The sequence below is a fragment of the Pteropus medius genome, unplaced genomic scaffold (genome assembly GCF_902729225.1).
Source record: "Pteropus medius unplaced genomic scaffold, Ma_sr-lr_union100, whole genome shotgun sequence".
NCBI lineage: Eukaryota > Metazoa > Chordata > Mammalia > Chiroptera > Pteropodidae > Pteropus > Pteropus medius.
In genome coordinates, this window is record NW_024351730.1 from 38881039 (window position 1) to 38908803 (window position 27765).

General features: G+C 39.3%; 2 protein-coding genes across 10 annotated transcripts in view; one reads left to right on the top strand and one right to left on the bottom strand.

Moving 5' to 3' along the window:
* The window catches only part of BMPR1B (bone morphogenetic protein receptor type 1B), a 332744-nt gene extending 322770 nt beyond the window's left edge, over positions 1 to 9974 (top strand). For all 9 annotated transcript variants that reach the window (XM_039845744.1, XM_039845752.1, XM_039845745.1 and 6 more), the window contains 3 exons: positions 372 to 547; positions 4448 to 4578; positions 6096 to 9974. In XM_039845744.1, the coding sequence (XP_039701678.1) occupies positions 372 to 547; positions 4448 to 4578; positions 6096 to 6221 (433 nt within the window). In that variant the 3' untranslated portion in view covers positions 6222 to 9974. The remainder of the gene's footprint in view (positions 1 to 371; positions 548 to 4447; positions 4579 to 6095) is intronic.
* Positions 9975 to 13475: 3501 nt separating this feature from the next.
* Positions 13476 to 27765, bottom strand: part of UNC5C (unc-5 netrin receptor C) — a 341084-nt gene continuing 326794 nt past the window's right edge. The window contains exons 15-17 of the mRNA XM_039845741.1: positions 27182 to 27346; positions 20955 to 21133; positions 13476 to 20188 (exon numbers count right to left, since the gene is read on the bottom strand). Coding sequence (XP_039701675.1) covers positions 20023 to 20188; positions 20955 to 21133; positions 27182 to 27346 — 510 coding nt within the window. The 3' untranslated portion in view covers positions 13476 to 20022. The remainder of the gene's footprint in view (positions 20189 to 20954; positions 21134 to 27181; positions 27347 to 27765) is intronic.

Genomic DNA, 27765 nt, shown 5'->3' on the forward strand with positions numbered 1-27765 from the left:
TCTCAAACAGTCTAAATTGGTATGTGCACACGCCAATTTTAAGAGCAAAGCCATTAAAAGAAGAGAAGGAAGATACTTTTTAGACGTTTAATAAGTAGATATTTAGAAATTATTTTGAGTTTGTACTTGATCTAGTGGTAATACAGTCTTATATTTTGCAGCTTTGTTCTTATTTAATGTCATCTTCATTGGGATTTTACCTATGAATATTTAATATAACTTTTGGCAAGACATGTTTTTCAAGGAAATGCTATTCCCTGAAGGAATATATCCTCCCTGACCTTTTACTAAAGCCTTGGTTCAGGACTCACCTTGATTTATTTGTTGGTCCTCTTTAATGCTGATAGCCTTCTGCTTTACTTTTTCCTTAGTGATACAAATGAAGTTGACATACCACCCAACACTAGAGTTGGCACCAAACGCTATATGCCTCCGGAAGTGTTGGACGAGAGCTTGAATAGAAATCACTTTCAGTCTTACATCATGGCCGACATGTACAGTTTTGGACTCATCCTTTGGGAGGTTGCTAGGAGATGTGTATCAGGAGGTAAGTAACAGTGATACTGTTGGAGCTATTACAGATTCTTTGTTTCTGACTGGAAGTCAAAGTTATCATTTTTTCCACAAAAAACAGATTTTATTTTTCTCTTTATTTCTGTTTATGCAGTCACAATTCTCCCAGGAAATGATATTTCACATCTTAGAATTATCTTTGACTGCCTCCTTCCTCCACCTACTACTGCGAAATCTCTTGTAGAAACATTGTCAACTTCCTCTGCCTTTTCAAAGGTCAACACCTTCTACTATATGTGTTGTCTAGTTTCTCTCTTAAGCTCTTCCTCCAGCAGTTGCTCCATCAAGTCACCTTCCTTCCTTGCCGCTTCCAGCTTCTTCTTACCAACCTTCTGAGCCTCATCCCCAACTCCAATGCCCCATTTCCTGTGTCTTCCTTTGTGCAGATGAAGTCAGAGATATAAGTGTGGGGTGGGATACTCATTCTTTAATCGCCCTACTTATTGACTTTATATAAAACTTCCTCATAAAGCAGTTTGAAAATATCAGTTTACCTCAAAAGGAAATTAAAACATAAATGATATATTGGTTATGATAATTTTTCTACAAACATAAGGATTTCCTAGTAAAACTAACTGAATAAGAAGACATTCTTAAATATCCTGAGGTGTTATGGCTTGTAGTATTTTGCTTACTGCTACTTAATATGTCTTTGAGTAGGCTCCACCATCTGTGGAGTGGAGTCTTAGACTCTTTAGTATCAAGTACTGTGTTTATGGTTCTACTCATGGTTGTGCTTGTGAAGAAACCTTGATGCTTCTGCTGTTCCTCAAGTTAAACTCGCCTACTTGAAAGCTCAAGCTTGCCCAAGATTCTGAAAGTGTAGCCTGTACTTAACTAGTATTGGTATTTATTCTTCGACAAATTACTAAACTTTTCTTTGTGTCAATTTTCTCATCTTAAGAAGGAGGCAAATTATTATATCAACCTCAGACAGTTGTGAGTTTTCAATGATTGTAAAGAGAATTCTAACTTCCTGGTCTATAGAGTACACTCAGTACACGTTAGCTGCTACTTAAAATTTTCATTTTGGTTGGTAGAAACTTAACTTATTTAAACATAAGGAGAAACAGTTAATAACTAGGCATTCACACTTTTGTAGAAAGATCATCTTCAGTGATGTTATGCCTTCTAATCACTCTGGGAATTCTGAGCCTGTCATAAGCTTAATTTAAAATAGAACGCATTCTCTCTGAAGTGATAGAACTCTTTGTCCAAAAGGAAAGTTAATGTAGGAAACTTTTCCTAGCCAGATATTGAATAAATCTCCCATCACAATTATGAAAAAGAAAAGAAGTAACCAAGATATAAATTAATATAATTTATATTAACTAACTGCCTATGCCTTGAATTTATTTTTTTAAAGAGCTGATGAGCTTATTTTTTGCTAATATGTTTATACTTATTTGAGATAGGTTTATAGGAGTAGTAGAGTATAAGATAACTTTTCTAATTATGTTCTCCTGAACATCTAAAGCAAATAGGGCCACAAGACTCCTGTATTTGAAAGCCTGGGGGCTGGAATATAGGAGAAATGATTCTCAGCATAAAAACAAGGGAAGTATTTCTTGATTTGCTAGGGATGTCTTTGCCTCTGGAGATTTGAGAGGAAGGAATCTCTCAAATGGAAGGAAATTTTAATATAGATAATACATGTAATTATGCTCTGCAGTCTCAACAGGGGACAGAAAACATGGTGAGTTGGAATGGTCTGAAAAAACTTTTGAACCTTCTGGTCCTTTATGGTTACATATGCGTTTGAGTTTACTTTTTAAATGGCATAATACAGACTCCAGATTTTGTCAGAGTAAATCCCTAGTGAATTTAATGATGCATTAGGTAATCTGCTAGACTGGTGGCACTAAACTGTTCCCTTGTCTCTGTATGAGATTTTCATGTATTTGTCAGAGATGTGAGTCCCAGCTCTATCACCTACCAACTCTATGGCCTTGGGCTAGTAACTTAATCCCTCAAAACCAAGTTTCCCCATCTATACAGTGTGGATAATAATGCTGTCTCATAAACGTGCTTGTAAAAATTTAATGTTATATAAATGTTGAATTACTATGTTCTACACCTGAAACTAATAAAATATTGTATGTCAACTATACTTTAATAAAAATAGAAAAGATAAATAGCATACCTACCTCCAGGCTTGGTATATAATAGGCTCTCAACAAATGACTTTCTTTTCCAAAGAGGCAAAGCACACAAAATTCTATTCTTCAACTCTTTCCTTTATGAAGATGTTAGAAGTTTTGGGCTAATCTTTCTAGTTCAGGTAGTTTGGAGTGAAGTAGATGCATCCAAATGAAGGTCTTTCAAACTTTGGAAGAGAGAAAGTTTTCAGTTTTCAGGAACAATTAATGGCAGCTAACGTGGACATTTTGATAATGTAATCGCATGATAATGAGAAAGAAATAAGGCCTATAGTTCAAAGATAGACTTTGGTTAATTCATAATTTTATATTATTAGCTCTGTGCCTGTTGTAATATATACATCTACCCCAGCGTCGATGCATCAGTCCAGCCAGGCAATGACACCAGTGTTAGGCACTGAGAAAATATGAGATGAATAAGATGGACACGGTCCTTGCCCTCAAGATGTTTCTGAGCCATTGTCTTGAGAATTAGAAATGAAGTGAGCATCCCCTATGTGTTAGACCCTGTGTTTTTATTATCTCACATAGAGGTGAAACACAATGGAAGGAAATATTAATATAAATAATACATATAATTATGCTCTAGAGTCTCAGCAGGGGACAGAATATGTGGTGAGTTGGAATGGTCTGAGGAAATTTTTGAACCTTCTGATCCTTTATATATGCGTTTGAATTTACTTTTTAAATGGCATAATACAGAACTCCAGATTTTGTCAGAATAAATCCCCAGTGAATTTAATGATGCATTGGATAATCTGCCAACCTGGTGGTATCATATTGTTCAGGTTAAAAGCAGTGACATTTCTATAAAAGATGATTTAGGATAAGGGAGCAAAAGTGCTCCAGAAAGATTGTTCACAGCAGTGTCCTCTGAGGACAGCCTACTTATAATTATTGTGAGGAGTTAATCAGATGGGGTACGAATGAAGCTGTAAGTAGCTTGCTTTTTTAAAGGATAAGAGGAAAAAGGTAGAAATTATATACTAGGAAAAATGAAATAGAATTCAGCATGATAAATGTCATTTCCCTAAAAATGATATCAATTTGTATTTCCTAATCCTTCTTTTAACAATATATATTTTTTCTAATAGTTATGTAGTCCACGTAGAAAGTTTGGATAAGTACAGAAAATTAAAAGAATAAAAATCAGACAGTTCTGTGCCTAAAAAATCATGGTTAATACTTTTAGGTGTGTATGATTTTCAAAATTTTAAATGTATAAAAACATAGTCTTAAGATTAAGCAGAAAAAAATGTAAATCTGACATTTTTTCAAGTAAAATACACTGCCAAATTTATTATGAAATTCATAATCTCAACTGCAATAATAGAAACAATCACATATTATGCAATATGAGTTTGGGATGTGTCTGCCAAATTCGTGTTGAGATTTAATATAGTTTTTTTTTTTTTTTTAATTTGGCATACAGGAGCCTTCATAAAATAGGAAATAAATTTGAGATCTTGTTTTACTTTGTTTTTTGGAAATGAGAAAAAAGGCTTGAAGACCTATAATAATATGTTTCGATAGGCTTTCTAGTCATTTAAAAAATCAGATTAAGGGTCATTTGGACTCCTTTTTTCCACTATTTTTTTTTGGTATTTTTCAGCCTGAACTTGTCTTTAGTACTGATAGAACTTTTTCGAGAACAATTTGTATGTTAGACTTTTATTTCCACTTCACAGAAAAAAATAATAAAACCATATTTTCAGGTATAGTGGAAGAATACCAGCTTCCCTATCATGATCTAGTGCCCAGTGATCCCTCTTACGAGGACATGAGAGAGATCGTGTGCATCAAAAAGCTACGTCCCTCATTCCCCAACCGATGGAGTAGTGATGAGGTAAGGCTTGAGGTAACTACACGCTATCACCAACCTCTAAATAGACTTCTCTTTTTTGCCAAAACTCCAGATAGTCTTCTTTTTTGTTCTGATGATGATAGGAATGGCGCCTCACTGCAATAATTTACATGGAGCTATGGTGAATTATCTGTTCCTTTTTTTCTAATTTGATGTTGCCACTTACAAAATATATTGAGTGGGTTAACATTTAGCCTGCATAGTGGATAAGATTATTTCATTTATTCGTGATGTACTGACGTTTGCATAAATACTATTATTTCTCTCTGTATGAGTTTTAAAGCATCGTGAGTTTTCTCCATGACAAACCCACATACAATGTTCTCTCATTTTGATGAGAGAAAAGATAGCTTTCTGAAGAATCAAGTTTTCTGTATACAGAAGTGATACAAGTTGATCTAGTTGAGATGCCTAACTGTGCTGCGCATCTTTGTTAATAAGGATGATGGGATGCTATTTGAATAAATCCACATGCAGCGAGACTCTCAGGATGTAATGGTGAAACCTAAGGTCTGCAAAGGAGCTGTTCAGATGGAGGAAATGAGTGGGGTGGGCCTGGCCTTTCCTGATTCATATCCTATTCTACATTCTGTGCATCCATCCTCTAAGCGTGTAAACTCATCCATATCTTGGAGTGCTCTGGCAGGCTGGAACATTCGGAGATGAGTCTGAAGCATCCCCAGAGGGGAAGGGAGGAAGACTCATTAAACATGTGCCAAAGCCATTGCAAACACATGGACAGAGCACTGTTTATAAACATACTTTAGTGTTAAATGTACTTAAAAATAACCTTTGGTTCCTTGATTTTGAGTCTAGTTACTGAAACGCTAAATAATACATGTTTTCCAGTGAGCCATGGAGAAAACTTTATCAGATGCTAGAGTTATATTATTTTGAGGGTGGTTATGAGCACTGGTATTATCCTGAATTCCTTCACTGAGGATTTCTAGTGAAGTGAAATTGTGCTTTTCAACATAAAGACCAATAATTGATGTGCCACAGGAGAACACAGGAGAAAGTTTTAGCGAAGCTCTCACAGGTTATTAATCTTGTTAAATGTGACAGTGTGATGCTATTATTGTAGCAGACAGCTGTGATTTAGGAATAACCAATTTTTTTGAATAGTATGGAATTAGATAAAAGAGTTAAGCTTATCAAGTGTTATAAACAATCCGGGCATATGGAGTGGAATACAGACTCTCTGGGTATTTTTGTATTTATTTAGTACTGACTTCAAAGACATTCTTTTACAAAAAATCAGCAAAACCACCTGCTTGCTCCCATCAGAAGGAAGACATGAAAATCTGTTTTAGTCATTTAAAATTTGCATGAAAAAAGAATTTCGACAAAATTTTATCTATAAGGTTTTAAAAGTATCTTTTAAAAATGTGTTCAAACTTTGGAAACCCAAAACTAAGTCAGATATCAAGTACCGGTCTTGCAGGGAATAAGAATGTTTCTCTAGAATTACTCCCAGTTTTCCTTTTCCCTTCCCACAGTGTCTAAGGCAGATGGGGAAACTCATGACAGAATGCTGGGCTCACAATCCTGCGTCCAGACTGACAGCCCTGCGTGTTAAGAAAACACTTGCCAAAATGTCAGAGTCCCAGGACATTAAACTCTGATTTGAGGGGAAAAAAATAAGCACCACTGGAGAAAGCCAGTAGATATTCTTCTGTTTGTGGGCAGAGCAAAAGATGTTCCAGAAGCATCCACAGTACAAGCCTTGAACATAGTCCTGCTTCTCAGTGGGTTCAGCCTGGCCTCTCAGGGAGCAGCCTGGACGGAGACAGAGAAATTCCCAGAAACACGGATTCATCGGGTCTGTTTGTAGGAGGGAGAAATCGCTCGGGTAACTTGTTCAAGATATGATGCATGTTGCTTTCTAAGAAAGCCCTGTATTTTAGGATTGCCATTTTTTCCCCCCAAAAGATGCTTTAATTTTGCCAAAATAAAACAAATAATGTAGATGTTTTAAGGTTTATACTGGTATAGTGTTATAGTTTAAATAATAACAATGAAAGTTCTTCCCAGAAATTCTTCTGGAAGGCAAATTAAAATGTGTTTTTTCATTGGTAAAAATCTTGTTGCACTCTACAAACCAAAAGTCAGTCTGTGAAGTTGGAGAATACAGAATCGAACTCATCTGAAAAGCCCCCGCCCCCGCCTCCTCAGACCACTTTGGCCAGCCCTGCACTGGGGGCTGCCACAGCAATGTGAATGCACCTGGGTACAAGTACCACCTGTCTGGGCCCACATTTTGGGATTCCTGCAGGTTAACCGTTTGCAGCTTCAGATGATGTGGAACAAATGAAGATTTTATGTGACTCTATCAGAAGTAAGTGTCAATGCTATTCTTCAGAACCACTTTGTGTTTCTGATTCTGTTAGGCATTTCTTTCATGATAAAATCCCTTCCTTCTCATTAAACATAAACAAATCTCTTTTTTATGTGCAGGGAATTGACCCATGCATACTTTTGATCTCTTAAATGAAAGGATCACTATTAAATAAAATTGTCATCAGTTGTGTTGAAGACAAGGCATTTTAAAATAGAGATACTTTGCTCTTGCATTGTAAGAAGACCATGTCAGTAAGGTCGAGGGTGGGGATGCAAATGACTTGTTTCTTATATATGCAGAAAAGCCAATCACAGAAGCACATGGGAAAAAAGTATGCACACTTTATTTTGTATAAAACAAGTTTCATTTGGTTATTCTCTCCCTTTTGTGTATGAGTTAAGGGAAGGAAGCATACGTCAGGTTAATTTAACTGAATTTTAATTTAAATATAGATAAATATAACCTCCAAATGGTACAGCAGAAGAGTTAGTTGAAGCCGCAAAATATTATGGCTGCTGTGATTTATTATTCTAGAATAGATATGGGTCAAGTATATACATCTTAAGTGATAATTTCACACCTTAGGAATGCTGGCTCAATTTATTTTATTTTATTCTCAAGATGTTAAATTCACTTTTTTATTTATTATCTTCGTATACTCTGTGGCACTTGTGTAAAACATCTCCTCACCTACTCAATTCTACGAGGTTTTAACTTTTGAGCAACATATATCAAACCATTGACAGGGCCGATATTTCTTGCAACAGGAAAATAAAGTTTAAAATTGTACACGTCCCTCTCACCTTTATGCATTTACATTTCCTTACTATGGTTTTCTTTTGCTTCTTAGAAATTCTGTAGTGTTTAGTAAAGAATTGGGAAGTGCTTACCCTTGCCTTTTTTAAAAAATGATGTTCCTTCCAGTATACTCCAGGGGGCAGTGTTTTACAACACATTTCCACCACTTGGTGACCGAAGGATGGACGTTTTTGAAAATTTGACAGCTGCATGAAAAATGAGAAAATATTTCCCTCACCTCTGAAGTAGGCTTGCAGCTGGTGACTTGTTCATTCAGAAAACATCCTAGAGCAGAGAGTGGTTGTGAGCTGTGCTTATAGTTTGGGAAAATCATCAGGAGAAACACAGTATTCTACATTCAGCATTCATGTCCCAGTGCTTCATAGCCACATTTTGTTTGTGACAAAGAAAGAAGATTTTCTCAATTCTTGAATATGAATAAAATTTCTGTTTTTTCAAAGATGAAAAACAGTTGGTTCCAAATATAACTCTAATTAGAATGCTGCTTTTGATGGTATTAAAATTACCTGAATAGCAATGTAAAGGTTCCTTTCTCTTGTGTCAGATTGTATTCTTTGTGATAGCTTAGAAAGAATATGTGGCAAGAACTAAGGGTGATGATCATCTGAGCCGGGGAGAGAAACTTCATTGCCTCTAATCAGATCATCTACAAACAAATAAGTAAACATTTATGCTGGTTAGTGGGGACATGTTTTTGTTTCTTGACTTTCCCTAAATTTAAAAGAGGTCGGACATATCACTTAGATAAAAGCGTGTGTTCCTTTTGGCAAGTTTTATACATGGATAACTTCAGATCAGAACATTTTTGGGGGAGATGATGATTTTAAAGTAAACTAGATTTCTAGGGAAGTATTGGTTCCAATGAAGAATGGCAGGAAATTTCTTCTATGTTATTTGTTTAGTTGCTTTGGAAAAACCAATAGCTTACTTTCTAATACTCAACCAGATGTACTCACTATGAACATTTAAAAATTATTCCTGAGATACTTCAAGAGACCCATTTAGTTTTTATAGTCTTTCAATGTGACAAGAATTTATTTATAAATAGATTTTTCTGTCTTACCAAAATCCGTTTTACTTAGGGAATACTAAATTGTTCTGAAAGAGACTACCTACTCACTTTCAAGTAATCCTTTTTTGTTGTTATTTTTAAAGTCCTAGTAGCTCAGAAATGAATTTTGTTTTATTTTTGTTTGTTTGTTTTGTCTTTCGATAGAACCTGGAAATTAGTAATGTAGTTGAATTCTTACTATCAGAACTATTTCAAAGACTAAGATTTTCTTCTAGTCGCTACTCATCCCCTGCCCCAAGGAATCCTAAAATATTAGTTGGTAGCTAATATAAGTTTTATATGCTAAGATGTTCAGGTTTATAGTTTATGTGTATATATATTATATAAATATATATGTATATATAAATATTATGTTCAGTTTGGAGTCTGGCACAACTCCATTTTGTGGATTAGAGAGTAAAATATTATGGATGATAAAGTACTAAATGAAACATAATATTTATTTATGAAAGTGTGTAGATCGTTAAATCACAGATGACAGTGCTATGAACGTTGTGTGCGCGGAGACAGGCCTTTGACCTCCTGGAAAGCATCGCTCAAAAGTCATTAGTGACCATTCTTTTTATTCTCAGAACATAAAGCTTCTTAGAAAACATGCTCAGATTTTATTTACAGGGCATTCTTTGTTTCAATTGTTGTGTAATCAGGTATACAAGTACTGAATACAAACCGAATTTCATGTTCCTAGAGTCATGCATATTCATTAGAAGTTACATTGTTTTATGTTGTTGGTCTGTTCTGGTTCTTCTTTGTAGGTGGAAAGGCATTGAAAGAAGTACAGTTTTTAAACTTGAATAGTTTTATAGTTAAATCTCCTTAGAAAATTCAGTCACATAGTGGAAATGAGAGAAATGGCATCAGAAGTGATTTAGTTTAGCAATTATGATTCCTCTTCTAAAACAAAACAAAACAAAACAAAAATGCCATATTTTTTGGAGAAGAGTTGGCGATATATAAAGGGTTTTGTTGTCTTTTTCAAAAGAAGACTCATTTGTGTTCTTTTGGGGAACCAGTGCCTTATTGAATTTGTATATACTGTAATTATTCAGTACTAGGGAACAAACAATTGTATTTGTTACAAATTGTATATGGCTTTGTTTGAACATTCCCCCAAATAAAATGGTTTCATTCTCCCCTTGGAAAGAACATGTCTGTTATCTTGTAGTTGTGCCTTTTTTTGCTCTTTGAAAATATCACATTGTAATACCATGAAGAAGAGTGATGCAGGTAAGTTTGTACATTTGCTGGCAGGGGAATAAGAGAAATGGTCTGATGGCATCTGTTTTCTCTGTAATTAGGAGGTACACTCATCTGTTGAGAGTGAGAGAAAAGGTAGAGAAGTCAGTGGTTTATGAAAAGTGAGAAGGTTTAAAATTGTACTTTGGAAAATGACAGCCTGATGATCATGGCCAACACTGAGGGCAGAGTTGAGGTTGATGATAACTGTGTGGTTTAGCAGCCAACGGTCTGGCCTCTGATCACCAGACAGCTTAAGTGACAGTAGACATCTTTTGACTTCTCGAAGACTCAATTTATTCCCCTTAAAGATGAGAATAACACTCATATCTACTGCAAGGAGTGGTTTTGAAGATGAAATGAAATATGCATGCACTAACGTGAGGTAAAGAACCGTTCCTAAACATTAGCTATTATTACAAATTTATAATGCCCCTTTTCCATGTAGTTTTATCATTTTATTTTTCTATCAGCAACCCAAGTGTAGGCACGGAGACTACAACAATTGGATTCATTTAGGGTTGGGGTTTATCAGGCATATAGAGCAATGGGTCATGGAAAGTAATGATTATTATCATCAAGGAGATGGCTGGCATGGTCCAGAGTAGGGAAGAGTTTAAAGAGGAAGCAGCCGATGGGTCCAAAACAGTGAACCCTGATGGGGTTGAGTTAATGCACTTCCTGAGAAAGGGACTGTGGTCAGAGTGAAGACTAAAAGAGGGAGCAGGGAGAGTAAGTACAAGACTAAGGGTGTGATCACTGGTGTGGGAAGGTTTAATTAGTGGACAAGATTACTGGTAATAAAAGAGGAACCTAAAAGCCAGGACTTGCGTCTGTCTTTATGGATTTTGAGTCTCCCCAGCATGATGGCAGTCTAGGGAGAGGAAGATTGCGAGGCAAAATTCAGCAGGGCCACAGGAGAATGGGTGGGCAGTCAGTGAGGGGCAGAGGGTAGAGATGGAGGCTGGTAGGGCCTGATGGGCTGAAGTGCAAAGGAGTGGGTTTCTGTGCCAGAGCAATGATCTGGAAGCAGCAGAACAGTATGAGATATACGTGATCCTTCCTCCCAACTGTGAGGTACCTGGGCTGTGGAAGAATGGAGGCTATTGTTGTTGTCCTTGAAACAGTGTCCCTAAGGAGGAGGAAACCTCTGCAAAGGGAGAGGGAAGGTGTTAGGTCGTTTTTCCATGGGTTGTGAATCCTGGTGGGCAGGCAGGGTGGAAGTTTGGTTTTGAGGGGATCCATTGGAGACTGAATCAGGAGAGAGGAAACCCAGAATTGTTTGGAAGTGGAGGGTATGGAAAGGCTTGCATCTTAGACTCAAAAGTTTTTGCGTGATTGGCTGTGCTTAGGCAGCTGCACTTAAGACAAGAGAATTCATCCCAGCATTGGGATTCAGATCACGTTGGCTCACAACCCATGGTTTTCACTTTCTCATTTCTGTGGATGTACATAATCTGAGCGCCGATCTTTTCCCCTGTAAATTGGGATAAAAATATCCACCTCACAGGGCTCTTATTAGGAACAAATGAGATGAGTATGTGAAGTATGCGAAGGCCTCATGCCAGGCACATAGCAAGTCCTCATAGATGTTACTTTTCCTTCCTGACATTAGTTTTATAGGATATAAAACTAGCAATATTTCAAACAAGCCAGAGTTGCTGTGGGTACACCTCTCCCACTCTATTTACACCCGACTTCTCTACGCTGTGGGCTTTCACAGGACTCAAAGGCTGATATGCAGTAATTCCGGCTGCGGAGAACCAGTTCTTCTGTTGGTGTTGGTCATTATGTAAATTGCAAGCTTGATGGTTCCTTCTGGTCACAGCAGTGAAGTACCTCACTCTCAAAAGGGCTGTTTTTTTTCTGCAAAGTAATTTCTACCCTATATTCTGATATTAATTAGGCTGTAGGAACTCTGGAACTGATGAAAGTTCTTTGCCTGGTGCCCATATGCTGGCACAGAGGGACAGACAGAAGGTGGCCAAGTCTGAGAACTCTCCAGTCGCTTCAAGATGGACGGGGCTTCATTTGGGGCCCTCAATGACGTGACTGTGAAATGTGTCCATGCTCTCCTAGGGGCAGCTTTCAGAACAGAGATCCCAGCTATTGAAGCTCCAAATTAGGGGTCATGGGTGGTATTAGGCTGAGTCTATACTACCATATGTTTTCTTTCTGAAGTACTCTTTTGTTCTTTAACTGAATTTTCATTCTTTTAGATGGCATTGAATTGTCTAATTCAGCCACAGGACCCACTTCTGCCATTTGTTCTACCCAGGTTCTAGTTTACATATTGTCACTGCTTCCTGAGCTCGGACAAGTATCTGAGTTTGTGACTCCAGCTTTGCATCACTGGTAAGTCACAGTCTCCCAGCTCTCAGGAGGGGGCAGTTTCTCGGCACTGGGTCACTTCACACTCTTTGGCTGACTAGGTAGGGATGGGGGCTGGTGGCAGACAGTTACAGTTGACCCTTAAACAATGTGAGGGTTAGGGGTATCGAACCCCCACAACTCAGAAATCCACGTATAACTTTTAACTCTCCCCAAAACTTGACTACTAACAGCCAACTGTTGACTGGAAGCCTTAGCAATAATATGAAAGTCAATTAACACAAAACTTTGTATGCTCTATGTATTATATAACATATTCTTACAATAAAGTAAGATAGAGAAAAGAAAATGCTATTAAGAAAATCATAAGGAAAATACATTTACAGTATTTATTGGAAAAAAAAATCCACATATAAGCAGCCCCGCACAGCCCAAACATGTCTTGTTCAAGGGTCAGCTGTAGTCTCTCACGAAGAAAAGGGCTGCCTTGGCGTCCACACCTCAGTTTCATACTTGGAGTCTTTCTCCTGCTCACCTATGGGAGCGACCGGTGTCCTGTGCCAAGGTGAACATATTTGTGTGGCATTCACTATAGCTCTGGGCACCCTGTGTTACTAGGTTCACCTTGCATTTCCTATCTATTAGTGCAGTGGTTTATGAGCTTCATTTAAAATCAGATCTCTAAGGGCAGGACCTCCACACTCCTTTTAGCCATGAGCTCCCTGGAGCATCTAATACAGCAGTTGAGACTCTGGTTCTCTCCCTCAACTGTTCATTAGTATCGCCTGAGAGCTTGAGAAACCCTTACTGCCCAGGCTCCACCCCAGAACCATGAAATTAGAATCTCTGGAGGTGGGATCCAGACACTAGTATTTGTTAAAGCTGCTCAAATGATTCCAGGGTACAGAGAAGCTTGAGAAGCACCGTTCGGGAACCTCATCCTGTCCCTGAGAGAGGTGGCAGTTCCTACCCATGCAGAGTCCAAGAGCTTTGTGTCCTGCTGAAGAAACACACGGCGACTGTTCATGTGGAGAAGGACTTTGCTAGGAAGAAACAAGGGAGGCAGCATTCTCTGTTGCTTATAAATATAATTTATTACCTGTTTAAAAATTCTTTCTTACATTTTGTACATGTTGGCTGACAGAATAAGTGCAGGCAATTTACAAACCAAGGGGACTGCAAGAAAATGGGGAGAGGCAGCCAGGGAGAGAGCAGAGGCACACCAGAGCTGGCACCCCCTCACCTCTGCCACACAGCGACGTGGCAGGCAGGAGGCCTGGGGAGCACTCCGCCTCCACCAGGGTTTTCTAGAAAAGGAATTGCATAGAAGATACAGCAAGAGGGAACTCCATGACAACAAAAGAAGTGTTCTGTGTCTGAAAAGCCAACGCTGTATTGTTGTGTATGAAAAAAAAAAAAGAAAAATGACAAAGCACAAAACCTCCATCTGACATTTCTGCAGTTGGACTGTTCCAAAAGGAACAGCAGGTGGATGACACAGGCTCTTCAACACATACTGCTGGGACTTTTTCTCTGACAAACATTGGTTGTCTTCTTTAGAAAGAGCAAAGAGGAAGGTCACCAACTTGCTACAACGTTAAACATAGTGAAAACACACAGCACTGTGGCATCCAGCACACACATAGAGAGATGATGTTCCCTGCAAGTGGGCTAAATGTACTCTGGAGAGTGAGGGCTTCACTACCAATAGAAGGTCTAAGAGAGAATGAAGGGAGAATGCAAAATGCAAACTGCATGTTCAACTTGTTTTGATTGCTGTCCTCTTTCTTCAAGGCCTGAAGGAGTATCCATTTGCATTTATAACCCTACATTGGCAGGTGTCATAGAGACTTTAAGAATATAAAAGGGCAAAGGCATTTCCACTAGCTATAGATTTCTTGCTTTTTTATGCCATTCTAAAACAGGTTTGTTTTAAACTGGAGGACATAGCTCAGGCCATGATTCTTGGATGTTGCCTCACTGTCATGCTGAGGTTCAGAGGCCAAGGGTTCATCATCCCTCAGGCTGCTGATCAGCAAAACCTGCTTACGATTCTCGACTCCCGGGTCATTCCCCCCCGGTCAGTGCCATCAGGTTCAATAGCAGGTGTGACAGTGCCACCTCCAGTAGACCTTTGGAACTGAAGATGATGACACATATGATTTAGATATATTAGAAAAGGACCCTGAAGTGTTATGGCCTTGCTGAGGCACAAATCTGAAATGGCACGTGAAGAGGCTGGTATACAGTAGCACATACTTTGGCTGGTGGGCAGCTGATGGTATCTCAAGGCATCTTCCTTTCTAGCTGGTGGGCCACAACACGAGACTTTCTGCAGGGATTCCCAGCTCGGAATTCTGGAAGATCTCTGGACAGATCTCATCAAAACATAAGAGTCTAGTGGACAACAGGATGGGAAATAACCTTTTAATGGCTTGACAGTGTGCTAGTTCATTTGTGGAGCTCCTGTCTGTTGTCCTGGTGATGCTTCCCTCAACCAAGCCAAAATAGGTCTGGGGCATACATTACATTTGGTTGAATGAACCTATTAATATCCTACCACAGATCAATACAGAGAGGTGACAGGCCCGCTGGAAAATCCGGGAGCCACAAACTCTTCTGAAAACAAATTTTAAAAGTTGGATTTCTGAAAATGGGTGCAACCGCAAGGCTGTTAAGACCAAAAGATCAGAAAGTTAATGGTTAGACTTAGTCTGTAGAGAAAATCTACCCAGTGACATACAAGACCATCTCCCTACTTTTCAAAATAGGTTTTCAGACATAAATTATGGAAATATTTACGACTCCATTTGGTTTACTCGACCTGTATGGACACAGGCTTAAATTAATATTGGTTACAATATATTTATTCCCCATATGCCTTATTCCATTAAAAAAATCTTCAGAGATACAAGAGAAATCTTTCAAAGTGATCATTACAGCCAGAGATTATACAAATAGATTTCTTAGGGTAGAGAAACAGCACGTCATTGCACAGAAGCAAAGTTCTAAGAATTTCAGTCAACATTAGCTCAGTAAAGGTAAAGAAAAAGAATAAAAAAAAACAAAAAACAAAACAAAAAAAAACCCCCAAAGTGTAATAGTTGGTCCTACGAGGCACTCGAAAGGTTAAAAAAAAAAATGTTTTATTACCTTGAGATAATCAATAATAAAAATATTTTCCTTATTCGATCTATAAATTCTAATGTTCATCAACCATTACCACCTTTGTAAATAACTGACTTTGAGCGAAGACATTATGATTCACAAAAGCTCCTCTGTTCTTAAAGAAGATGGATAAAGTCTAATTTAATTTCAGCTGTTTCCATGGTTGTTCTTTCTCTCATCAGCCTTGGATTTATGCTGAGGTCTCTAACTGAAACTGATAACTGTCCGCAGCAACCACTTGGCAAAAGCTAAAGCTCACATTGAACCTGAAGACTGAAAATTTGACAAGTAAACTTTTTCTACTTTCTTTACCCTCTCTTACAGGTCTTTACATGTTTTTTATTTGCTTGATCCCATGGGGGCAGACCTTATAGTTGCAAAGGCTGGTGAATTCTGGGGAGACTGATCACTTCACTGGCTCCCTTCCCCATACACTGATGAGAGAGGAGTAAGAGCTGCTGTGTCCCTGACAGAGACACACCTAAGGGTACTTAAGAGAAGAGCCTTGTCTGCTCCTTTCCAGAAGAAGTAAAATGTCTTGATTCTACTATCTGAATGCTTACCTTTAGAAATCTTATAGGAGAAGTAACTTTCAGAAATATTATTGAATGTGTTGTTTCCAGTGTCCTGAACTCAGGCTTCCTAAAGAATGGTTCTATTTGAAAGTTGTGAGATTAAAATCTACAAAATAATATTATATATGAAAATGGCTAATTATTATGAAGTTTAATATTGGGCACCTCACCCAAAATGTCACCCTGACTTGAAAGAGCTTACACTGCTTATGTGTGGACGGGTTTTTCTATGTAACTGGGTATCCATGTTGATATTCATGCTGTATGTGAAAAGGCTGTTAGCTGTGAGGACCTTGGTCTTACACACTTGACATCACCTTATGACCAGTTATCAATTCTGAATCCAACTTCTATTCCTTCCAGATCATTTTAAGGAAATCTGAATGAGTGTGGTGAGAAGAAAATGAAAACAGAATGAAACCTCTGCCTTTAGTTCCCCAAATTCAGAAGAAGGGAAGCTTTTCTTTCTTCTCCTTGATTAACAAGCACGATTTTCACTTCCTTAGACATAGTATTCTCATTCACATATATAAAAATTATTTCTTTCCAAGTGGATGCTTCTTACATTTCCAAAAATAAGTATTAGAGAACCCATAATAAGGAGATTTAAAACATATAAAGATCAACGAAAAATACACATGTTAAAGATGATAACTCTTTCAAGACTTTTTTATACAGATTTTTATGTATTTCTATTATTTCTATTACCAAAAACCAACTTGAGGCGTGTCATGTATGAATCAGTTGATGACATACTGGGCTCGTAATAATATGCAATTTTTGATATGGGTAATTTAAGTGAAAAAAATGTGAGGATAAAACTTATTTGAAGTGAAAATTTTCCCATATCTATTTGTCATAAAGGTCCTGTTGACTCTGTGGGTATTCATTCCCTTTGCCAAACCTTTAGTGAGTTTTTATATTAAACTCAGGGTAGATTGTGTTATACACCTACCTATACGCTAGATGGCACCATGCACAAGTAATAGGTTTCGCTTCTAAATGAAGTCTGTATTTCCTCATAAACTATACAGAAGCCCTGGGAATGAAAGGCAGGATGTGTCACATAGAATGGCTGATAAAGTGGCTCCCTATGACATGAACTGTTGAGTATGGACCTTCAAAGTTTGAGAGCAATCTAACAGCTATTACTTTATTCCAAAGAAGAAGGAAATCAGAATTCACAGTGAAAATTATTTGACCTAAGTGATGTGTTCTATGTACGGAAGTTGCCTTTCACTTGACAGGGAGCATAATGAGGTTCTGTGACATGTAGGTACCTTGCTTATAAGGAATGAACCACTCTTCCCATTTCTGGTACTGGGATGTTGAACCAAAAAAATACAAAGTATCTGAAGTGAACCCCAAAGGCTGTCGATGGCTTTGATAACATAGCTCCTGCTGTGTTCAATATTTCTGTCTTGATGACTTTTTAGTGACTGTTTTCTAGTTCAAGTTTTTAATTGATTTATCTGGATAGCTACATATTTGCTCCTCTCTACTTTTCACTAGGCATGGAAGTTCCTTCAGCATCCTTCAGATTTCTAATTCTTGATTTCCACAGATGACAACCAATAATGGTGAGCAATCTTTAGAAGTTATTTCAAGATGCAGGAATGGACAATACCTCTCTCTTCTTTTTTTTTTTTTAAAGGGTCTATTTAATTTTTTTTTTTTTAAATGTAGAATGCAATTTTATTATCTTTTGGTCAAATATGAATTGGTGCAAACATTATCCACTGAACTTGTTTATTAGTGCAATCTTTCCCTTTCAAATAAGTGTCACATATTTTTATATATGGTACAGAGGATGGCCTGAGAGAGATAGATTATAGAATAAGTGCTTAAAACAGAAAATAAATAAAAGGCATTAAAGAAAAGGCTCCATATTATGGTATCAATATCTTCTCAATGATGAGGATAGAGAAGTATGGAAATATCAAGAAGTCACCAAAATAAAAGAAGAACTATATGTGGAAATAAAGGAGAAAATATATGAAATTGTTTCTAATTATAGTTCACTCGGCAACCTGGATACCTTTAGCCCAAAAGTAAATCATAGCTGTGTTTCGAAGGTTTTGATTCATACACATGTGTCCTTGTTTTTCTATCTTGGTTTGGCTACTGGGCTGTTAACTATTTTCTACCTGCTGAATGATTTGAGTCCCTGTTAAAACAAAGAGCCTGTGGTAATTTTAAAGAAATATCATAGTTTACACAAAGTAGTCTGTTGATTAACTATTTTTCACTTAAAATTTTTTTAATTTAAAAAATTTTGACCAGACAATAATAGAATATAATTTGCAACTAACCAGGGAAGGCAAGTGGTCCCAAGAGAGAAAAGAAAGTGATAATAAAGGGATTCTATCTCTTGGTGAACAGCATAAAGCAATGACACAAAGACAAAACTTAAAAGCATAAAAAATATGTTACAGGTTAGAATAATTGCCTTCTGACTCGGAACTATTTGAAAGGCATAATGTGGCCTGGGCAAAAGACTAGCTTTTATGGATCTTTAAATGATCCAGCTCAGAGTCCATTGTGGTCTTCACACTGATGGATGAGACTGGAGTGGAAGTCTAGCATTTTAGCATTTTAATCCCACCCCTTCTGAGGGCTGGTGAGATTAAATGACTTTCCCAAGGTAGCACAGTTAGACAATGACAAACCCAAAATAAGAACTGGTTTCCTGATTTCCAGCTCAGACTGTTCCTCCAACCATACTGCGTCTATACAGAGTACTGAGGGGAGTCACTGTGGGGCCATGTGACTCCAATATTAAGTGAACTTGAATAGAGAACACTTCTCATAACAAGACTCAGAGGAGAAAGACCCTGCCTGAGCAGGCTGAAATAACAGACTGACAAAGCCAGTAAGCATTTACTATCTTCCCGGAGCAGAACGGTGAGGGAAAGATGAAAGCTCACGAAGAAATGCCTGTTTAATTAAACTGGTGACCACGCCCACCCCATTATGGGAGAAGGTGAGACAGGTCTAGTCAATACCTAAGTACTAACAGTACTGCTAACAAAAACAGAAGTTAAAAGAAAATCTTTTTTACTAGAATACTTGTAAATACTCATCGATAATAATGATGATGATAATAATGATTTAAAAAAAAAACACTTGGAACTGCATATTACAAACACATGTTGTGAAGAAACGCTTGTTTGTGTGGTCGAACATGAATCACTGTCTTTCCTGCAATGCTACAGCTGTATTCCCAGAGGACACTGGATGGGTGTCCTCAAGGAATAAAGAGTCTTAGTTATTTCTCCTTTACACTTAGATTCTCCACTTCCCTGATACAAACAGTAACACTGGTTCTACAGTTCTAAAAACAGAACACTGATGGGAGGACTCTCGATGCACATGATTCGTAGCAAAAGTCTGTGATTTCTCTGTAAATTACTAATCTGAAATAGACACAACAAACCATCCACAGCTTCAACTTCAAATGATTTAAACAAAAATAGAACGAGCCATGGACAGCGTCTGCATCCCTGTCCAATGCGATGTAAACAACGTTTGTAGAAATTGGGTTTGTTAAGAAAGTTTATCCATATATCTGGATAGCAATAAAAAGCGTTTCCTAGGAAACTGTAAGATCCTGTACCACACAGCATACAGCCCAACAAAGAGGAAAATTAGGTTGGTTTCTAAATTCAAGGTACAAGTGTATACAATTGTTCTTAACTCCTGTGATGATGTCCAAGTAAAGTGGGCATGTATATCGGTAGTTGTGTCTGTTTTCCTTCTCTCCCCTGCTGCCATCTTGCCTGTGAAGCTCATTGGTCTAGTCTGATTTCCTCCTCAGCTGTGATCCCCTGGACGGCCACAGATGCCCTGTGCATTCTGTCCTTCGTTGTCAGTCCCAGCACGGGTCAATACTGTCCTTCTGCTGCTAAAGACACTACTGTTTCATGTCTTCCCATTTCTTCCAAGACAGCTGCCAGCATGCTCAGGTTTCCATCCGGGAAGTTCTGTGCTTCCCAAAGATCCAGGATTACACCAGTTGGGCTCGATTTGGTGGCAAAGTAATTCAAGTACCTGTCATTGGGAATGGGAAAATGTGCTGAAGAGTATGGTATATAGATTTATTTTCTCTTTAGTTTTCACTAACCTGTTCTGTCTCTCCATTTGCCTTTTAGATATCCAAGCCCTACTTTAGAAACTGGTTTACAGTGAGCCATCCTATATAAGTAGCCCATACTTAATTAGATCAGTCCCAGACAGGAGACGTGATGTTTACCTTTGTTAACCTCAACTCTGAGTAAGATAATTTAACAGACAAGATGTGTATGGTTCATATCCTAAACAGGAAATCAAAAGACGTGTTTTCTTTCTAGCCCAGGCTCTGATCATCTTTGACAGGCCATGACATGTCTTTTGCTTGGTAGTGATAGCAACATTTACAAAGAAGAGGCTCCTGAGGTCTCTTTATAACTGAATATCAGCGATGTATTTTGCATATTAGTGACCCATCCAGCATTAGGTCTGGCTCAACAGGAGATGGGGAACAATAATTACTTTAGCGAATCGATATATTACTTAGGGGGATTTAGCCAATCAGGTTTGCAAGTGGATAAGACAACTGAATACTTATAAATGTCAGATAAGCCCAGAATGTCTCTGAGCAATGTGTTTGCAAGCCCACGGTGCAAGAAACAAAGAAGAAGCTTAACACATGTTTGCAGAATGAAAAATAAATAGATATATGGATGGGAAAAAGATAAATGCTGTCTTATGTTTAGGAGTTATCAGCTTGGAGCCCTATGTCTAACAGAAACTAGTCCTGGAGCCTAGCCATACCCACCTGTCCAGGTTTAGCTTATGGGCCAGCATCCTCCAGTCATGACCTCTGGTCTGTGGGGCGTCCAGGCTGCTACAGAGCTTCTGCCGGATAGGGGGAGGGATGCTGAAAGCACTGGGTCCTGTCATAGTGGTGATGGTGCTCGCTGGATCCAGCAGAGGCAGATCGATGCCAGTTGGTTCCTGTAGTTCAGGCACAGCACAACATTATTTCTGAAGATAAAAGCAATCCCTATTGAACCAATCACCATAATGCCTTGCTTTGAGCGACAAGAAGAGAATGGGTGCTATTATTCTTCCTAGTAAGAATGGGTTCTTCCTGGCTGAAAGTTGTGATTAGCTATCTGTAACCTGGCTGAAAACAAGAGGTACATTTTGAGCTGACTTTGCATAGCCTTGGATTTATGGGTGAACAGATCTTGAACAGATCTGAGATCAGAAGGCTAAAAGTTCAGAGCCTCTAGAAACTCTCTGACCCTAAGGGGAATGCCATAGGCAGATGCCCAAGTAAATTCTTGCTCTAACCTCTGCAGAAGATGGCTTGGTTCTGCCTTTGTTGAATGAAATGTAACACAGCTCTCCTCTAAATGATATCAAATTAAGACTAATTTTTTTAAAGAAAACCGTGAACACAGTATATTGCCTTAGGGTAAGCTGCTAATGGCATCCTTCAATTGCTGTACACCCTTATTTTTTTAAATCTAATTTTAGTAGAGAAAACCATAAATTGGCTCTTAAAATAGTTTCAGCTCATAAAACAGCACAAATGCAAAATCTGAATTTCATCTGCAGGAGAAACTCTAATCATTTTCTAATCTTCTGCTGTTGGAAGGCAAAAGCAAATGTTGCCTGGGAACTATTAAAAAATAACAGAAAATCTGCTTAATCCACTTTAAATGTCACCTCTCTTTCTCTCTTTAAAGCAGGTAACTCCTTGGTGTACATAATTAGTTGCTAGAGGATAAACTAGCCACACACAGTTTCAGCCACCAAGGGGTCTCTGGTGTCTTGCAGAGTGCTCAGCACAGGCAGTGCCGCCACTGCCCAGAGCCCCCAAACCTTGCTGTTCCTGCACTGTGGGGGTTACTGCTGTCTGTGTCCCATTGTTGACTGACAATGGGTTCCACAATACAGCCAATCCTCATTGGTAGGCTTGTGTAATCCCACTGCACAGGGCCTATCTGGGGGCTCAGATGGCATGTTAGAACTAAAGGAATTTTTGCATAATACCCACAGTGGTGTTGGCTGCCATCATAGTATATGGCCTCAAATCTCAAAGTTTGGCAAATGGAAACTCCCAGGATTCCATTTGCTCCTTTGTGTTAACTCAAGCAGTGCATGAGAAGATTTAAAAGACTAGCATAAAACACAGAAGCAAAAAAGGAAGTTAGAATCCCTGAATGAGGACACGACCAGCAGGTCTTTCCTCGTATCTGACACACAGAGCTCCTCTCAAGGGACCATGAAGAGTGAGGGTTCCTGACCTCCAGGGCATAGGGCTTCAACAAAGGGGCCTAAAAATGTTATTGGAGAGTACTTGTTGGCATTTATCAATGGATTTATGTTGGGAATGTCTGAACCCAAGTGCCTAATGCTTATGTTAGGCATTAAGCGATGCACATATGGGTTGGGGAGGTAGAGGCTAAGAGAAATCACATGGTATTTCCACAAGTAAGTGTCATCACCCACGTTGAGGTCCCACTTGTCAGGACAATAACAATCGTGTCTAGAAGGAAACCCACCATGTCCCCCACATGCAACCTCACCCTGATTGCCCCTTGCTGGCAGTGGTGGTTAAGTTCACACAAGGAGGAGTCTGCTTTGTGAAGTGCTGTCCCCAGAGATTTTTCTTGCTGTCAGACACAGTAACTCACTCTCGCTTACATGTGATCCATCCCCGTCTGCCACATCGATCTTCCCAAAGTGCCAGGCTGATGTTTCTCTTCTCTCTCTCTTATTAAGAAATGCTAAATGCCCCTCCTACCACATGGAACCCCAATGTTTAATCCAGCAGTGAGGGATATCTGCACCATCTGCCTTGTTGGCTGGTATGAGGCCCCAGAGATGATGCTTGCAAAGTGCAGAGCCAGGCCTGACATGATGTAGGGGCCTCACACCCATGTGCTCCCACCACCTGACGACCCAACCCTTGTCTTTCTCAGGTTGCCTCAACATCAAACTCTCGTCAGAACAAACCACTCGCTGTTTTTTCCAGATCGACCTCTGAGTGTCCCTTTGCCCTTTCTCTTAATCTCTGTCAGGCAAACCCCTCAGTCTGGACCAAAAGCATGTCCCCTGAGCCTCCCTTGAGGAAACCCACCCAAAGCCATCAACCCGAGGACCTTCTACAGCATTTCTGCAGTCCTTGTAGTGAGCCCTATGCATATTGGTTATGTTTATGAGTTACTTCCTCTGATTTCCCAAATTTCTTGGAGATGAGAATATCTTTATCCTCCTCAGAATCCCTGTGATACTCAGCACATGGAAGCTACTCAATTCATACTTGTTGAAATGAGAGAAAATATTTTCCTAGTACAAAAGGGGCTGAAATCAGTTTCTAACAGAAGTGTTAGTGTGTTGGCCTTTCTTACAATGAAATGTAGCTACAAGTATGGCTCTTCTCACTGCTAAATCCTGAAAGTATAGACCAAGTAAAGGTAGGAAAGCCTCTCTCTCAGGAAGGTCTGCTCGCATGTGCATGTTGTCATCCTTCTAATGAATATAGAACCACCACCACTTCACGTAGGCCTTCCAGTGCTGGCTCTCCAGCCCTGGCTACTGTGCCTGTTTACCTCTGTGTGGATGAAACAAGCTCAATAAGGCATAATGTCTTATCTCTCTTATCAGATGGATGACAGTAGCCTTGGAGGTAAAAGAAAAATATACCTCTACATTTACATTTAAATTTCATGTAGTAATTTTAGTCGCTGTTAGTTCTTCCTTTACTTCCAGGTAGAAGTAAGTAGAGTTTACTCTCACAGACTGCTTATTACAATAATTGTTTATGATATTGGTACCATCTGTCTTTGATGTTATGAGTCCCTTAGTTAAACATATGATTTTTCACCATTAACCAACAGCTGCTGTATGTGATGGCACAGATTTTCAGTACTCACTCTACAGTAGAATCAACAATCCACTCCCATATTCTGACTCAATTAGAAAAACTAGATTTTCCCAGTGGTCATTTTGAACAGATTATAGAAAACTGAAGAGGTCAATAGATGGGATGGCTATAGCAGAGTGATGTTACTTAATACATTTTTAATATTATTATTTGTGTACACCATATTGTCATGTGGCAATAATTAACAGGGGTTATAAAGTCTTTGTCTATAGCTAAAACTAAACAGAAGGCCTGAAGAGGTGATAAGTTACTTTCTCTACACCATTTTTGTCTCTTGGTGGTGATGAGTAGTTTTCCCATCATTACTCCCCCATCCCTCTAAAAAAAAAAAAAACAAAAAAACTTTTAATATCGTTTCTATTTTGAGATTCTTTCATGCCCATACTCATCAGACATTTTTATTCTTAAACTGCTTCTCTGTGGGGACTCAAGGCTTTGTTTCTAGTTAAGGAATCTCTGGCTGAGGCACCCAGAAAGGAACAATTGGCTGGCTCGTGACATTGCCATGGTCTACGTCAAGCACAGCCTGGTCTCCCTGGGGGCAACAGGTCCTCGTCTGACTAGAGAGGGCAAGGGCCATGTTACTTTATAAATGACTGCTGGTGAGTGCCTTGGGAGGTGGGTGGCTGGCGGGAGGGGCAACAGCACATTCTTGACCAGCCAGCTTGTTCTTAGGAGACAAGACATTGGAACTGCCACCCCAGCCCACCCGCCAGCTTGCCCGGTGACCTAAGAAGGAGCCCTATGCCGAAGAAAGACAGCACAAATGGAGCCTTCTCTCTGTTTCATTATAGGTTGTCAGTCACAGTGTACCCCTCCTCAGAGCTTTTGATGAGGATCTGGGTCTTGGGGCTCACCAGAGCCAAGTGTTCAGAGCTGAGCCTCCCTCCCCAACATCAGAACCCAGCCCTCCACTTTCCCCCTCTGTGGGCCACATGCATCACATTCAAATGCTAACAACAATGATGGGACTCAGTGACCCAGAAGTAAAAGCAGCAGAGTGCCCCTTAATCCCCGAAGTCATCTGACTCCAGTCATTTCTGCCCCTCCCTCTGTTAAAGGTACTTGTCTGTCATCACACATGGGCAAAGGCCTCTGACAAGACTGAAGGGATGGCCTCTCTGAGCTGACTGCCACCAAGTTGCAAGAGAAATCATCTCTATGTTGGCACAAGAATGAAAGTCCTTAAATTGTGATTATACTACGCAAAGCTGTCTCTTCTCAATGAGGGGGCGGTGGACCGAGCAGGAAAGAGCCCGCAACAGCGCTCTTTCATTCTCGCCCGCATCTGATCCACCTTTTCATCACACAGCAAACATTCAGCTGAACAGAAAGCAGGCATCAAAGGAGCAGACCTCCTCACCCCCTCCAAAATTCCACAGCCTTTGTTGTCACTGGAGCTGGGTGGTTATTGAACTTTGTGGACCTGCTGGGCCCGGAAAGTGAAAACACCCTCCGAAGCCAGCAGGGGTGGTGCTGTGTGCCTGGGAGATAGGGCCTGCGCCTCAGGAAGGCCTGGCGGTTGCCATGGCACCCTGACACCGAGATCATTCCTTATGAATGTCACCAGGATCTGTGACTAAAGTTGTTTATGAGTCAAAAGTCTCATGAAGCTACAGGAGGAAATGATGACCGCACCTCGGCAGGCTGTGGGAAAGAAGGATGAAGCGTCATGGGGCTGACAAGCTTCCCCTCTTGGTTTGCTAAGGAAGACAGTCTTTAAATACAACATGTGGAGTGAGACATACTGAACACCCTGACATTTCATTCGTCACTGTGCTTGAGACAGCGTGGAAGTAGACTTTTAAATCACATGCTGTCCCGCTGTAGTTTTAAAATACGACAATCCTGTGATCTGCAGCTCAGCAAACAGCATGGAGCTGAACTCCTCAAGGCGTCAGAAGACACGGCCTGTGACCATTTGCTTATTCTATTTCCTTTGTTCCAACAGCGTGAAGAGTTTTCACTGTTCAGATTATAGCCTTGGGGTCCAAGGTACCCGATAAGTTCATGCACACCCCCTCCTTCTGTACAGAGAGGTTTTAAATAGCAGTGCTCATGGTTATTTCTGTAATAGGAACATATAAAAATGCCCAACTGAAGTGAGTGAAGATCACAGCAGAGAAAGGCAAAGTGATGGCCACTAGGGGAAAAATTTGTAGATTTTACTTCTATTTCTGGAACATTTCCCACCCCGGGGAAAAGGACATTTATTTTCATAATTATTATTTTTATTGGGGTATAACTGGCATGTAATATTATATTAGTTTCAGGTGTACAACATAACGATTCAATATTTGTATAGGTTGTGAAATGATCACCGCAGTAAGTCTAGTTAACATCTGTCCTCATATATAGTTACAATTCTTTTCTTGTGATAAGGGCTTTTAAAATCTACTCTCAGAAACTTTCAAATATGCAATACAATATTATTAGTTATAGTCCCAATGCTGTACATTACATCTCCAGGACCTATTATTTTAGAACTGGAAGTTTGTATCTTTTGACCCCCTTCACTCGTTTTGCTGCCCTCCATCCCCTGTCTCTGACAATCTTCTTATATTTGGAGAATGATGTATGAGAAAGGAGACCAAGAGGTTCCTCCTTTCACCAAGGAGAAAAAGGAAGAGAAGCAAAAAGGAGGGGTGAGGTCAGAGGCTGGTCTCACTTCCTCCACCCCATTGAGCAGCACAGGATTAGGCACAGGCGAGTTCCCTGAGGAAAGAAGGGGACAGGGAGGAGAGGTGGAGCAGTCGGCCATGTAGCACATCAAAGGATGCTTTGGGAAAAGTTACTCCATGCTCACGTTACTTGAATCTTATGCTTGGAATTCAGATCTGTTGTAAAAAATTGGAACGTGATCCTTAAATTCGTCATAAAAAATGAAGAACTTATTTTTCAAAAAGGATTCCCATTATATTCTTTTATGTATCTAGCTCCCTGTGTTCATTAAAAGTCTTCTGTTAACAAATAGGACCTATAGAAAGCTTTTCAGGACTCCCCATGTGGCCTATATTGAGATATCTTTATTCTCCACACTCTCTCTCTTTCCCACGATCCTTCTCTCACCTGATTTCTGAGATGTCTAGACAAGAGCTCCTTACCTCTGACACGGTGCAGTTTAACTGGAAGATCTGCCCTTCTCCTTCCACCTGTCGCACACAGAGTTTGCAAACCAGCTCGACCGTGTTCAGGCTAAATCTTTCCAGAGTGAATGTGCAGTGGAGGTTTCTTTGAGACCCACTCCAAATATGGTAAAAAGGAATTTCCTAAAGGATATAGAAGTGTTAACCACAAATGAGAGACTAATATTAGAAGTAACTGTCAGACACTGGACTGCCAAGTACTCTTCTCGGTATTACATATATTACCATATTTAATCCTTACAACAGGTCTATCCATAAGTACATCCCAAACCCCTTTCAGATGAAAAAGCCCAGAAATATTAAATAAATAAGCCAAAGTCCCACAGGTAGTAAGTGGCAGAGTTGAGGTTTAAACTCAGGGAGTCGGCTTCTAGAATCTACACCTAACCAGTATGGCACTTGTCTCTCATTTACAAACAAAACAAAACAAAACAAAACAAAACAAAACACCCCCAAAACAAACAAACAAAAACATTGTAAATGATTTTTTGTTTCGAAAATTCTCAAAATAAAACCTACACACTCAGGTCATTGATCATTAA